Source organism: Oreochromis niloticus, linkage group LG6, assembly GCF_001858045.2.
Source record: "Oreochromis niloticus isolate F11D_XX linkage group LG6, O_niloticus_UMD_NMBU, whole genome shotgun sequence".
NCBI lineage: Eukaryota > Metazoa > Chordata > Actinopteri > Cichliformes > Cichlidae > Oreochromis > Oreochromis niloticus.
Genome location: NC_031971.2, coordinates 25,209,491 through 25,221,988, shown reverse-complemented (window position 1 = coordinate 25,221,988; position 12,498 = coordinate 25,209,491). Strand labels below are relative to the sequence as shown.

The 12,498-nt window shown below is 38.1% G+C and overlaps 1 protein-coding gene across 2 annotated transcripts in view; it reads right to left on the bottom strand.

Annotated features, from left to right (window-relative positions):
* The window catches only part of rab11fip4b (RAB11 family interacting protein 4 (class II) b), a 49,947-nt gene extending 37,782 nt beyond the window's left edge, over positions 1-12,165 (bottom strand). The window contains exon 1 of one of the 2 annotated variants that reach the window (XM_005469944.4): positions 12,088-12,165. Coding sequence is in view for 1 of the 2 variants with exons in the window: in XM_025908233.1 (XP_025764018.1) it covers positions 7,120-7,122 (3 nt within the window). In the remaining variant the exon portion in view is untranslated. Of the gene's footprint in view, positions 1-7,119; positions 7,162-12,087 lie in introns of those variants that run through there. The other variant, XM_025908233.1, reaches the window with a different exon arrangement.
* Between the last annotated feature and the right edge of the window lie 333 nt (positions 12,166-12,498).

The window sequence follows — 12,498 nt, the reverse complement described above, 5'->3', positions numbered from 1 at the left end:
AGGAAACATCACCGCAAAATGAGGAAATGCGATGAAGAGAGGCCAAACGGTATCACTTAACTAAAATAACTACAAACAAAACTGGTATTTAAAGCTGGATAAATAGCTGTCAGTCCTTAGCAGAATTTTATCAGTTACAAGATATGGTGAGCTGCCTGGAAGAAAAAGCTGTTTTCATGTACTACTTAATACATACTACTAATCAGAAGAAATCGACATTTCAAAATGACCCTGTGGAGTTTATCTGAAGTTATATTTACTCACCAGGGCATATTGTGTCTATTCCTGTGGCCTGACAACTTACATATTTGTGTAAGTGTAATGTGCAATACCTCTATATGGCAGAATTTGGATTCATAAAGGCTGACTTTGTGGTCAGCTTGAAGTAATGCTAAGCCTAATTTGTTAGTATCATTCAAATATAATAAAAAACTGTTTGAGCGAACTAGTGTTTCGATTGTATTTGTCAACTCTTACTTACTGCATGTGTATTGCACAGATAAGTATACGTATATGCTATAGCACTTAATGCAGTTATATAATTTAGCGTTTATCTTGGCAAACTTTTTAGTGGATATAGGAGAAATAATGTAGATATAGGTGATATTTATAATTATAGCTGATGTTAATCCTAGCTCCAACTCTGTATAATACTGTAGATATTATTTTACATAGACGTGCATGAAAAAGTAGGTCAGCAGATCCATGCTTATGTTGCAACATCATGCATGATTTACATGCACAAGCTTGTTTTTGGGCTTTGCTGAACACAGTTTCTTCTTTCTTCTTGACTCACTGGAGGAAGAACACTGAACGGCTGTGCAATTTTACATGTCTGCTCAGTCCTCAGAGAAAATCATCTAGAAACACAAAGAAAGAGACGTTTTTTGGAAATAAACACATAAAAGTGACCCAGACGTGTACTTTAACAACAAACACACACACACTTCTTTTTTCAGGTGCTACCTTTAGCGGTCGCGACAACATAACATTAGCCTCTTCTGTCACTTCAACCCTAGCGCATTTTTTTGCTTCCTCGCAGCTCCATCTTCAGCGTCCTTTGTCCGATATATTCACTATCCCTCCTATGCACATATACAAACCACTTCAGCCTTGCCTCCCCGACTTTGTCTACAAATCATTCGCCTTTCCACCTCCCTCCCTCTCATTCACACACATGTATTCTGTCTTGCTTCTATTGACATTCATTCTTCTCTCCAGTGCATACCTCCACCTCTCCAGACTCTCTTCCGCTTGCTCCCTACTCACACTACAGGTCACAAATGTTGAGTCTGCAAACATCATACCCAAAGTAGACTCCTGCCTGAGTCTCTGTCAAGCATCAAATGTCCTTATTTAGCAATGTGATGAGGGCTGTTTTTCCTTACCAACTTAAAAGAAAAAATAAATGTCATCAAAATTAACAGGCCTTGTGACCTTATAATAATGGAGCCAAGTTATTTCAGTTATTTTTCTTTCCTTTTCACTGTTCAGACATGACTTTCAAAAGGAGTGTACGGGAAAGAAGTGTTTCCTTTCCTGTAAAATGCCTGGAAGCTAGGCAAGGTTAATGCCCTCGATAATAGAGCCCGGGCCTCAAAAAGGACAGCGTATTTACAATGTAAGATGTGGGAAATATTGTTTGTTTTGTACTTAAAATTACTTACGGTATAATTTCTGTGTCATTCCCTGTAAAATACCTACAGTTTAGCCTCCACTTAAAATTACCTCTGATGTAATTATTATTTCTTTCCTGTAAAACAGAGTTGCACAAATAAAAATGACACATGCACTAGCTAAAGTTATTCACACATTATTTAAAATTCCTTGGAAATTACTTAACAGAATAATTATTTCTTTGTTTCCTGTAAAAAACTGATTTGTTACCCCCTTATTCTAGTGTACCTAACCTTAAGTATTTGTAGGTAAGTATAATTACATTATAATTTCAAATGAAATATACTGAAATTCTACTTAATTACAGGGAAACTACACTTGTAGTCATGGGCCAAGTTACAAAGTGTTGGAGACACACACACACAAAATGTTGACATTGCACTACAAAGACGTGTTTAAGGTTAAAAATGAAATCTTTCTGACAGCCTGTGCAACTTGTTTTGAATATCTGACTCATGTCTGTCAACATGCTTGCATCATGGCATTTCTTAGCATCAGTGTACACACAGAAATCAATGGATGTATGCAGCAAAATGTATATGTGCATCTTCCAAATGTGCTGCGTGTGTGTGTCTAACAGCTCATGCTTCATGCTTTCCTCCCAGATGCTGCTGGCAGGAGGTGACCTCTTTCCACTAACAGACGGTCTGGTCCTGTGGTAACACAAACATCGGCATATGAGAGGAACTCAGAGCCTGCTCAAAGTCAGAACAAGGTCACATCAACTTCCACAATAACTAGTTGAAGAGGAACAGCACAAATACATGCCATCAAACCACACTGCTCTGCTTCCTCTTTGGCTCTAGCTTTGCTCGTTGCATTGGTTGCAGTCGTCTTCCAAAGTGCCTCAAGTTTAAGGTGCAACGTAATTTGATATTCTCTTTGCAGCGATATGAATGTTGCTCTAAAAACATCTGAAACATCTTCGGAGGAGTTTGTAACTTGTTTAAGATTGCAGCTCTGACATTCATAACATAGTGAAAACAGCCCAGAGAGACACATATAAACAAAGTACTGATATGTTGGTACTGCCTGAGATAATCAAACCCCAATTAAACACAACATTTATCACAATGTGGAGTTGAGAATGACTTGTATATGCCCCAGATGATAGGGATGCTGTGAAATGTGGCTTCGGAGGTGATCGGGGAAAGAAGAAAGATGGAGAAGTCAACAGAAATCACGAGGCTATTAATGAAAAGAAACAAGGTTGAAAAGGATTAAGCACATCTATATTTACAGCATATATACTGTGGTATATGTGCTATATTCAGCTGGGGATTTGGCTAGAAAAGAGCAAGTGCAACTTGTTTATAAGATTTATAGCCACTGCGAGTCAGTGAGACCATGGGAAAAAGGCAATATGTGCATGAGAGAAAGAGGAGAAACAGAGACGGGGTGTTTCTGTTCATTAGCAGTCCTCCCTTACAGCAGAATAGTTACAGGATAATCATGTCGAGTTGGTGGCAGTGTGTCCTTGACTGTCATTGGTGGGTCTCTGATGGGCCTCTATTCCAGATTGTGTGTGTATGTGTGGGTTTGTAAATATACGAGAGTCTTTCAAAACTTTAATTAACCAAATAAGACCCACACACTGTTGCCAAAAGCTGGGTGGCAGCAGTGCTCATGTTCTTACTAATCCACATCTTATAATTCCCTGATTTCTAGTCAGCCTATTGTGCGCCCAGTGAAATTCTACTGAGAATATGATGTCTAATGGTTAGAGCAATGAGCGCCATGCTTTGGCACTCATATACAGAAAAAGATAAAAAGGTGAGTGATCCTTGAACAGGTTGAGTTTTGCAGCAACATCCATCTCGGCCTGTTTTCATTAGGATGCTCTGCTGCATTTCTTCATTGATGGGATTTATTGATTACACCCTGCAGTACTTCTTTTAAACTCTACAATATTTGTGTTAACTGGCTGCTTTACTCAAGGATATCTTCCAAACATCTGAAGCTGTGTGATCGATGAGTTTTAAAAAATTGGCATGTTTTCCACACAAGATTTGTTTTTTTCCCCCATTTGATCACGTGAGTTTTTCCAAATTCAGAAAATGTGGGCACGCAGGAGTCAGTCCAAAGCAGACAAAAACATAGCTTTCAGCATCTAGATCTCATGACATGTTGAAGTGTTATTTAATACATGCTGTGGAAGTCTTAAAACTTGAATAACTTGAATTATTGTTCTAAAACAGCCGCAGTGCAGACCTCCACATTGTTCATCTTGATTATGGTTCAAGAGGAAACCAGTGGCTGATTTGGAAGTGAGAACTGATGCGTGTCACTTGTACTAATGAGTTCTGTCACTCACAGCCAGGCCAAAGGGCTCATTAACACTGTATGTTAGATAAAGGTGTTTTCTGACTCTGCTCTTCTTGTAGCTCTACAAGTCCACTCAGGTCACACCTGATTTCTTTTTTCTGCTCTCTTTTTTCTTTAAATTCACTCCTGACTGCTGCTCTTATCTCTTTCCAGACTTTCATTCCTTCACATCCATCAATTCAAACTTAACACAGTACATCCCATTTTTTTCCCAGTACAGGCAGCTTATAATCGTTTCCTTACTCAGACCAACCAAGACAAGCTCACATAGTCAGCATTCACAGGCGTACTCCTTTCCATAACTTCCTTTGGATGCACACAAAGTCAATACACTGTAGTCAATCAATGAAACAAATGAATGTAATCAATACTGATAGATTTTAGCTTTAGGCCATATGAGATGAATATCGGTGTGTTTTAAACTAATCTAGGAATCCCTTTGCGCCTCTGGGTGCAACAACCAATTTTTTGCATCTTCCTGTTGTTCCAGTAGCTAGGACCAATAACAGATGTGTCTGTAGGTCAGTCGTTGTGTTTGATATTTTAGAAAAAAAGGGTTTGTACTAAGTTATATCACTGTCAAGTGACAGCAGAGCATTTGGGCACTTTTGCTGATGCAATTTCTCTTCTGCCCTCCACATATTCTGTTTACAAGCATAGTACCAAACTAACTGGTCGACAGAACTCAGATTATTTTTAGTAGACTAGAAAGTGAAGCCAGAAAACCTCTGGTATCAGAAATCTTGTCTGAAGCTGAGTGAAATTCTTGTGTGCGAGCTTCACAAGCAACAGAGGTGTGCAAAAATACAATAACATAAGAACAAGCAAAATATAAGAGTGGCTAAATCTGAGAGTTCCGGAAAGTGATGAGAGAGTCCATCTCTTATGTCCAGTAAGGTTTGTCGGTCGTACACAAGGAGACATGTGCTACTCGTGAAAAAATAAAGGAAAAGGAAAATTAAACACAAAAAACAGCTGTTGCTTGGGGGAGCTCGCGACGAGGCTGCCATACTCGGCGCCATCTTAGTGGATAAAAAAAGTAGTTAGGATTATGGTACATGCTGTCTGACCATTTGAAGAGTAAATCTGGCTCATAAAGAGGCAAAAACCTAACAATAGACTAAAATAGACTAAAATTACAGACTAAACAATCCTATATCATAGACAAGTCGTATTAATATTAATATCCAGATATTTAAACAATGTATAATATGGGGATTTCTGTCAGAGAAAGGTAAAATGTCACACCTGGACACAAAACTGCTACAGATATTTGACTAATGAAAAACCAGAGTTCAAAACAAACTTGTTTTCTCAGCTCTGTGTGCAAAAACCGTCCGTGGTTGAAAAGGTAAAGGTAAATAAGGTTTCTGAAAATATGTGGCAATCTGCCAATCTTGCCAAAAAAGCATCATTAAAAAAAAAAAAATATAACATGTAAAGTGGAGATTCCACATTATGAACAGCTTTCTAATTTCTGTGAAATGTTTGGAAGCTAGCTCTACAAACACCTCAAATCACTTTAAGGTTGACCAACTTAGAAAAGTAAACCCGACTCACACCCCCTAAAATATTGTATAAATTTTATTTGGTAGAAAAATTTGTTTAGTGGTATAAATTTTGAAAACTACTTGAATTAAATTAAAAATTTAACACAAGAAAAGGAATCCAATAGATTTAAGATAAGCTGAATTATCTTTGTTTTATCTTTTTAAAATTTCTCTGTTTAAATCGTTCCTCTTGATGACATGAAGGCATTTATTGCCCTTCACATTTCTATATGGCATATGATGATGTCTTTGTTTAGCAAAAATTCAAACATGATATTAATCGTGGCAGCTGAGAAAAGGGGCAGACTTCTGATCACAAGGAAAATGCAAATCCAGAAGACAGCTCGCCACAATGTGCTATCAAATCACATCATGCGAGATGCTTCGCAATGTGACACCACATAATGTAAGGTTCCCACGGCTGTCAGAACACTCATCGGTCAGTGGTGTGGCTTTTATGTGGTCAGAAAATGTTAATTTCAGACTATCCTCACACACTGAAAAGCACTCAGACAGAGAGAGCCGAAACATAAAACATGTTCATATAAAGTGAAAATTAATATGTTTCATCCACTACAAGTAAACACATTGTTTTTTGGCACATCAGCAATAAAGACTGAGCACACAGTGAGTAGATTAATTTGAGTACAGTTTCTATATTCTTATCTAACAAGAACAAGAGTCCTGTTATAAACACTGATGAGAAAATATTAGACAAGATCATACCCACTGTAACTTTTAGCTACAGTTATCAAATTCCCAACTTCTCTTTAGGACAAAAAAATTAAGTTATCCCTGTGCATTTTAGTTTCTTATGTTACACACTGTTGGAGATGTAACCACCTAACACTATGTCTGAATCTGAACGGCTTGTACAGACAGTCTGAGGGGACAAATGACAAATAAGGGGACTTTTTATATTTTACAGGTTTTTAAGCCAAAATGGCTTTTTACATATTTATGCAAAAATTTGAAAATGCATTTTACTTAATGATCATTTGTCAGTGCCTTAGTCAACATGTATGATAACTCTTTAACATATTTATGATGCTTTTGGTCCAAGCACTGTTAAGGTTATGTGGAAGTTTAGCCACCCAACCTCTTGCTCCTCTCGGTGAGGGAATGACTGTGGTCTTGCTTAAAAGAAACTACAGTTATATTTATGCAGGGAAATTCAATTCAGTTTTCAATACAGTTCAGTTCAGCAGCAGACACCTCAAGGTGCTTTATATTGTAAGGTAAACCCCCTACAGTAAGAGAGAGAAACCCTAAATCAAACAACCCTATTTGAGCAAGCACTTGGTGTGACAAAGTGGCTAGGACTGAATTCATTTACCATTTGTCACTTGCATATATTGTTATTTTTTGTTCTGTTATCTTATAGTCAATCAGTGCTTTAATGCAGACACTGCACATGTAATCTTGCCTCTGCATACTATCCCGGGTCTGTTTGTGGTAGCATTGGTTATATTCATTACAGCAGTGCAAATGTTCTTGAAGCTAAAAGTCACTTCATCATTAGTTGATTTGAATCTTTCATTTGTTTATGTAGTTTGGTTATCCTTACCATTGTGTGTTCCTTTGTGCAGGTCCTATATGTGAAACAGGTATATGGGAAGGGCCGCCCCAGTACTTCCTGTTTTTATAGGATATGATGTCACTGAGCGTGTCAATTGGGTGTAACCAAATGAAGGGGTGTTTCTTTTGTGTAAAATTGTTTATTTCATTTAATATAACCTCATGAGTCAGATTAACTAAGGAGATTGACTTTTCAAACCGTTTAGTTGGGTGAATGAGTTTGTTAAGTGGAAAAATGATTTTATTCCTCTTTCTTTTTCTAGACTGTGTTATTTAGTCTACCCTGTTTTCCCAATGGTAGAGGTTAATGAGGTTCAGATGTGAATGGAATTCTGTATAAAGCAGGTGAGATTTTGACTGCCAGGTTCTTCTGTTTTGTGAAACATTTGTTGAAAGGCGACGTCAGAAAATAAAGAACACTTAAAAGAAACTTGAAAAGTCTGCAGATGCTGTCTTCCTTTCTCTTTCCATGCTGCTTATGTTACGCTACCTCACACTTGGTGACAGTGGGAAGGAAAAACTCCCTTTTAACAGGAAGAAACCTCCAGCAGAACCAGGCTCAGGGAGGGGCGGCCATCTGCCTCAACTAATTAGGGGTGATGGGAGGAAGGATAAATAATAACTAATGATTATGCAGAGTAGTGTACAAACACATAGCGAGTGACAAAGGTGTATATATATAATTACCTCAACAACACTTAGAACCAAGATAACATAACATGAAAAAACAGACAACAAGCATTTCTAGACTAAAAAAAAAACCCTGAAAAATGTGTGTGAAAAGCAAGCTCTCTCGCCAAACTCACATAATTTGTGTGCATAAGAAGTTAACCATGACCTCCTCCCTGACAGGCTTTGAGGTGTTAAAACAACATTACACTTTTACTTTTGCTTTTTATGGAAAGCTGTAATTTCCATGGCCGCAAAGATTTCTTGTCAAGCAAAACCCTTTACAAGTCATACATTTGTAAAAACAACTATTAGTGTTTTTCAAGAGCAATCTCAATCAGCAAAGTTCTCATTTGTCTAGTGCTCCTTTAAACAGTGCATTAGCGTAGTACTCAAATTCAGCACTTAAAATGCTTATGCTCTATTCTCTTGCACAGGTTGCATCTGTATGAAAATACACTGTGATAAGCTCATGAATTACAAGCTTTTTGCTTCACTGATCTGCTGATTTTGAAGGAGGATATAAAAAAGGCACATTAACAAAACCATGAACACAATGTGAAGAAGGCGGTGCTGACCTTTAATCAAACTTCTGCTCACTCAGAGACAGACAAAGACAAACAAACACCCAAAACAGCTCAGAGGAAGGTGACGCTTTGTTAGAAGGAAGTGTTCATATTGCAGACAGTGATAAAGATGTTGCTTCTGTATAGGTTTCCCATCATGCACGGGCAATGTTGAAAAACAAATATCTTCTTTCACTTTCTCTCTGTTTCTTTCTGATTCCCATTTTAACCCCCCCCCCCCCCCCCCCCCCTTTTTTTTGTATTTCAACTTTTGCAGCCTCCCAATGAATCTCTCTAATATTGCATCCCTGCCTGACTTCCCTTTCTTCCCTCCCTTCTCTCAGTTCTTTAATCAGACCATGAAATGACTGCACATACTGGCAAGGCTATCCACTTCTCAGTGTTCATCTGAAGTGCTAATGAGGAGGGAGGGAGAAGGGAAGGAAAGGCAGAAGATGATGGATGAGGGAAGAGATGGAGAAATCAAATGATGTAGCACGGGGAGAGGCAATGGGAAAACCGAAGGGAAATGAGTGGTTCAGAGAAAAAAAGGAAGCAATTAATAACAGAGAATGCGAGAAAGAGACAAGCGAAGAGCAAATTCTGAAAAAAAAAAAAACAGCAGGAAGTGCAGCAGAGTGATGGATAATTCATGCATGAAGCAGAGAGCAGGAGATAAAAATTAAGGGTAAAAAATAAATTAGAGAGAAGGTGACAGGACGCAACAAATTTCATGCTTATATCTGACCTGCAAAGCACACTTCTGGAGCCTAGACAGTCTCACACACACTCAAAGATAATTTTCTCAGACGATAACACAGGCAGGATGCACGATCACCAAGAGCACACTGATCAAACAAAATAGGCAGGAGATATCGATCACATGCAGAGAAAGAGCAGATGAGCTTTGACAGGAAAGCGGATTAGAGGCATAGGGCACAGATGATCCCCCCTCAACCTGCTAAGAACCCTGAGTAGAAAAAAATTAACATCGCTCCATGTAACGACATAGGAGGGGTAAATAATTGATTATTTTTCTGCAGTCTTTTGGCAAAAATGGGCCAGCACAGAGTTTTCTCACATTTTCAAGATGAGTTTCTGAGGTTTCCTGCTGGTTAAAAGGGCTGTTGTGTGTATCTGCTAACAACATGGTTTTGTACTGTACTTGAGGCTTACATGCCTGAATGCAACTGTAAGAGGATGATGGTAGGGTAGGTTTGCAACCAGTCTGGAAAACCATCAACTTAGCCTCTTCGGCTGGCATTATTTTTGGACTTGTACCCAGCAGTTATTTAGTGCAATCAGTCTTTAAGAGCATGGATATGTTTGAAAAAGATAACAAGAAATTGTAGCCAGTGCTTTCAGGATTCTTTTTAGATAAGAAAATTTGCTCTCTAAATCAAATTACTGCATGCAATCAAAATCAAAAAGTTAATAATCCGGTGTGTTATATTCACAGGCAGAATATTTCTATAGAAATCAGGTTTCAGTTAACTACAAATGAAATTTCAATTTCACAAAACAAGTCAATTTCTAGATTTTTATTTTGTGCAGATAGCAGGTGATTACATTTCTTTTGCCTAAGTAAATTAATGAACTAATTCTTGCAGCTGTAAATAGAAATTGAATTAGTTGAAGCATTTCTGTGCAGTTTCAGACACGCTGCTGAAAGGTATTTCTACCTAACGTAGTCACCGTGACCACTGTAACACGCCAGGAATAAGTTTATAGCTTACTGCAAAACACTAACACTATTATTATTTGGACATTTATAATCATGCTTTCACTCTCTTTTCTTTGTGCATACTGCAGTGAGACAACATGTTTAAATAAGTGATTTGATTTCTGTCTTTTGCTCCGTTCCATAAAATGTATTATTTATAGGCTTCACCCAGCTTTTGCTCTATTGATCCTGATCTCTGTCTCGTTCGCTCACAAGCTGAGCATATAGACTTAGTCAAAACAGACACACACACAAATATGATTGCAGGGCAAAGACTCAGTATGGCCAAAGCAGGTGCTGAAATGGAATTTGGCAATATGGCATAGACAGATTAAAGTGGAACACGAAGCACCTGGTTGGACGCTTACTTACTGTGTGCATGTATGAGTGTGTATATATGTATGTGTGTGTGTGTGTGTGGGTGCACACATTTGTGTATGTCCAAGTATGTGAAGCCAAGGAGCCAGAGGAGCTGGAGAGAACAGGCTATTAAATCCTTTTCTACAACGTCTCTGGCAATAATGATACAATTCTCACCTTTCCTCCATCTTTCTCCTCTCCTGAGACACACACACACACAAACACACACACACACACACACACACACACACACACACACACACACACGGGCTGGTGAGCTCTGGCATTCTGGTCTTTCTCCATGTTATGGGAACAAAACTTTACCTGTGAACATTTTTGCCCAAAATAGAGACCCAGGCCTTAAAATATCTAAACCTTTGTGGATCATAAATAAAATTTCACAAACATTCAATATATTTTTATCGGACAAAAGAGAAAAACGGTCCCTCTTTAAATTGATAACAAGGTAAGATGATAGGTATCAGTGACAAAGTTAGATGGCTCTGTTTGTTTCGAGAAACAAAAAAGCTTTCAATAGGGAAGTTAGATAAACCCGGTGCAGACGAGTACTGACAGACAGAGTAGAGACATCACCTGCTGATTAAACAGATATGTACTACAACTGAAAGCTAATACTGTAGCATCAACTTGCTATGGCTTTCACTGAGTCTAAAGGCCTGGCTGCTACTTCATGCAGCAATTCAAAATTTAGAGGGATTTATTTCATCGGAAAAAAACCCCCACACAAAAACAACATAAAAAGATGAGATTCTTTGTGTAAAACATAATATTTCAGTAGTAACAGCAAAGACTCATCTTGAGATGCCTGTAAGCGAGCTTCTGTGCCGCTCAGCGGGATCGATTCTACCTTACATCAGATCAATTATGTATACAGGCCTGTCAAGTTGTTCTCCTTTCAGCAACTGTAAACAGACCCTCAAACAGCACCGAAATGTGGTAAAGGGTAAAGAGAAGGCATATAAAAGTATACAAAAGCTAAAATAAATAAGAGTTAACAGTAAATTGGAGAAAAGTGGTTTCCAGTACAGTGCACCTACTACTGTGCAAAGCTCGTTCCTCTGACAGATGTATAATAATATCTTTGACAGTTTTAATTGATGCTGTGATGACTGTGTGGGTGTGTGGCATGACTTTCATGGCCATGATATATATTTCTAATTGTTTTCTCAGGTTCACATGAGGAATGCTGAACTCTTGACAAATCTTAATTAATGTTTCCTACAGAGGAATTCTAGTCATCAGAGAAGATGTCTTTCACACTAACGTTACTTATAGGAATGTTGTTAGCAATGAAAGCTTCCCTGTCAGTTTCACTATTGTTTGATACTAGTTACAAGTTTTACCGCAGTGTCCCTGCAGAATGGATTTCTTCCTTTTGATTATGCAGCTGGCAAATTAACTCTGCTACATCAATGCAAATAAAAAAGAAATAGTTTTAAAAGTTGGTCGACCTCAAAGTGTACATGTGAATAATATAATGTAAGAATAAACGTTAAAAAAAAAAATCCAAATTCAAAAAATTCTTGCTTGACTTTATGCTGCAAAGCTACAACAACAAATACTTGCATACCTGCGAATAATGGTCAAACCACACCTGCGAACAACAAATCACACCTACCTGTCACTGAGTGGACCAAAAGACAAGCAAAGCGATCGTGGATAAAATAAAACGTCTTCCTGGAGTCACAAACTGTATGGCAGGAAATCCCTTATAAGAGAAGCTTTACAGAGAAGTGTGCAATGAGACAGCATTTACAACAAAAAAGGAAGTTCTTTACTGCTGCCCATCAAAGAAACAGAGCGCAGCCACAGTATTGCATTTCACAGTGTGAATATTTCAAGAGCACTTCTCTATTGAAATACTTTACTGATAGCAATGACAGGACTTCCCTAAACCTGTGGAATCAAGTTACATGACATACACAAAAGAGTCAGCTTTGACAAAAATCGTCAATGGAAATGAAGAAACAACATAAAACATGTAGGAACTGAAAGCACCCGAGTTGTAAGAGCTTCAGAGACTGGTAGT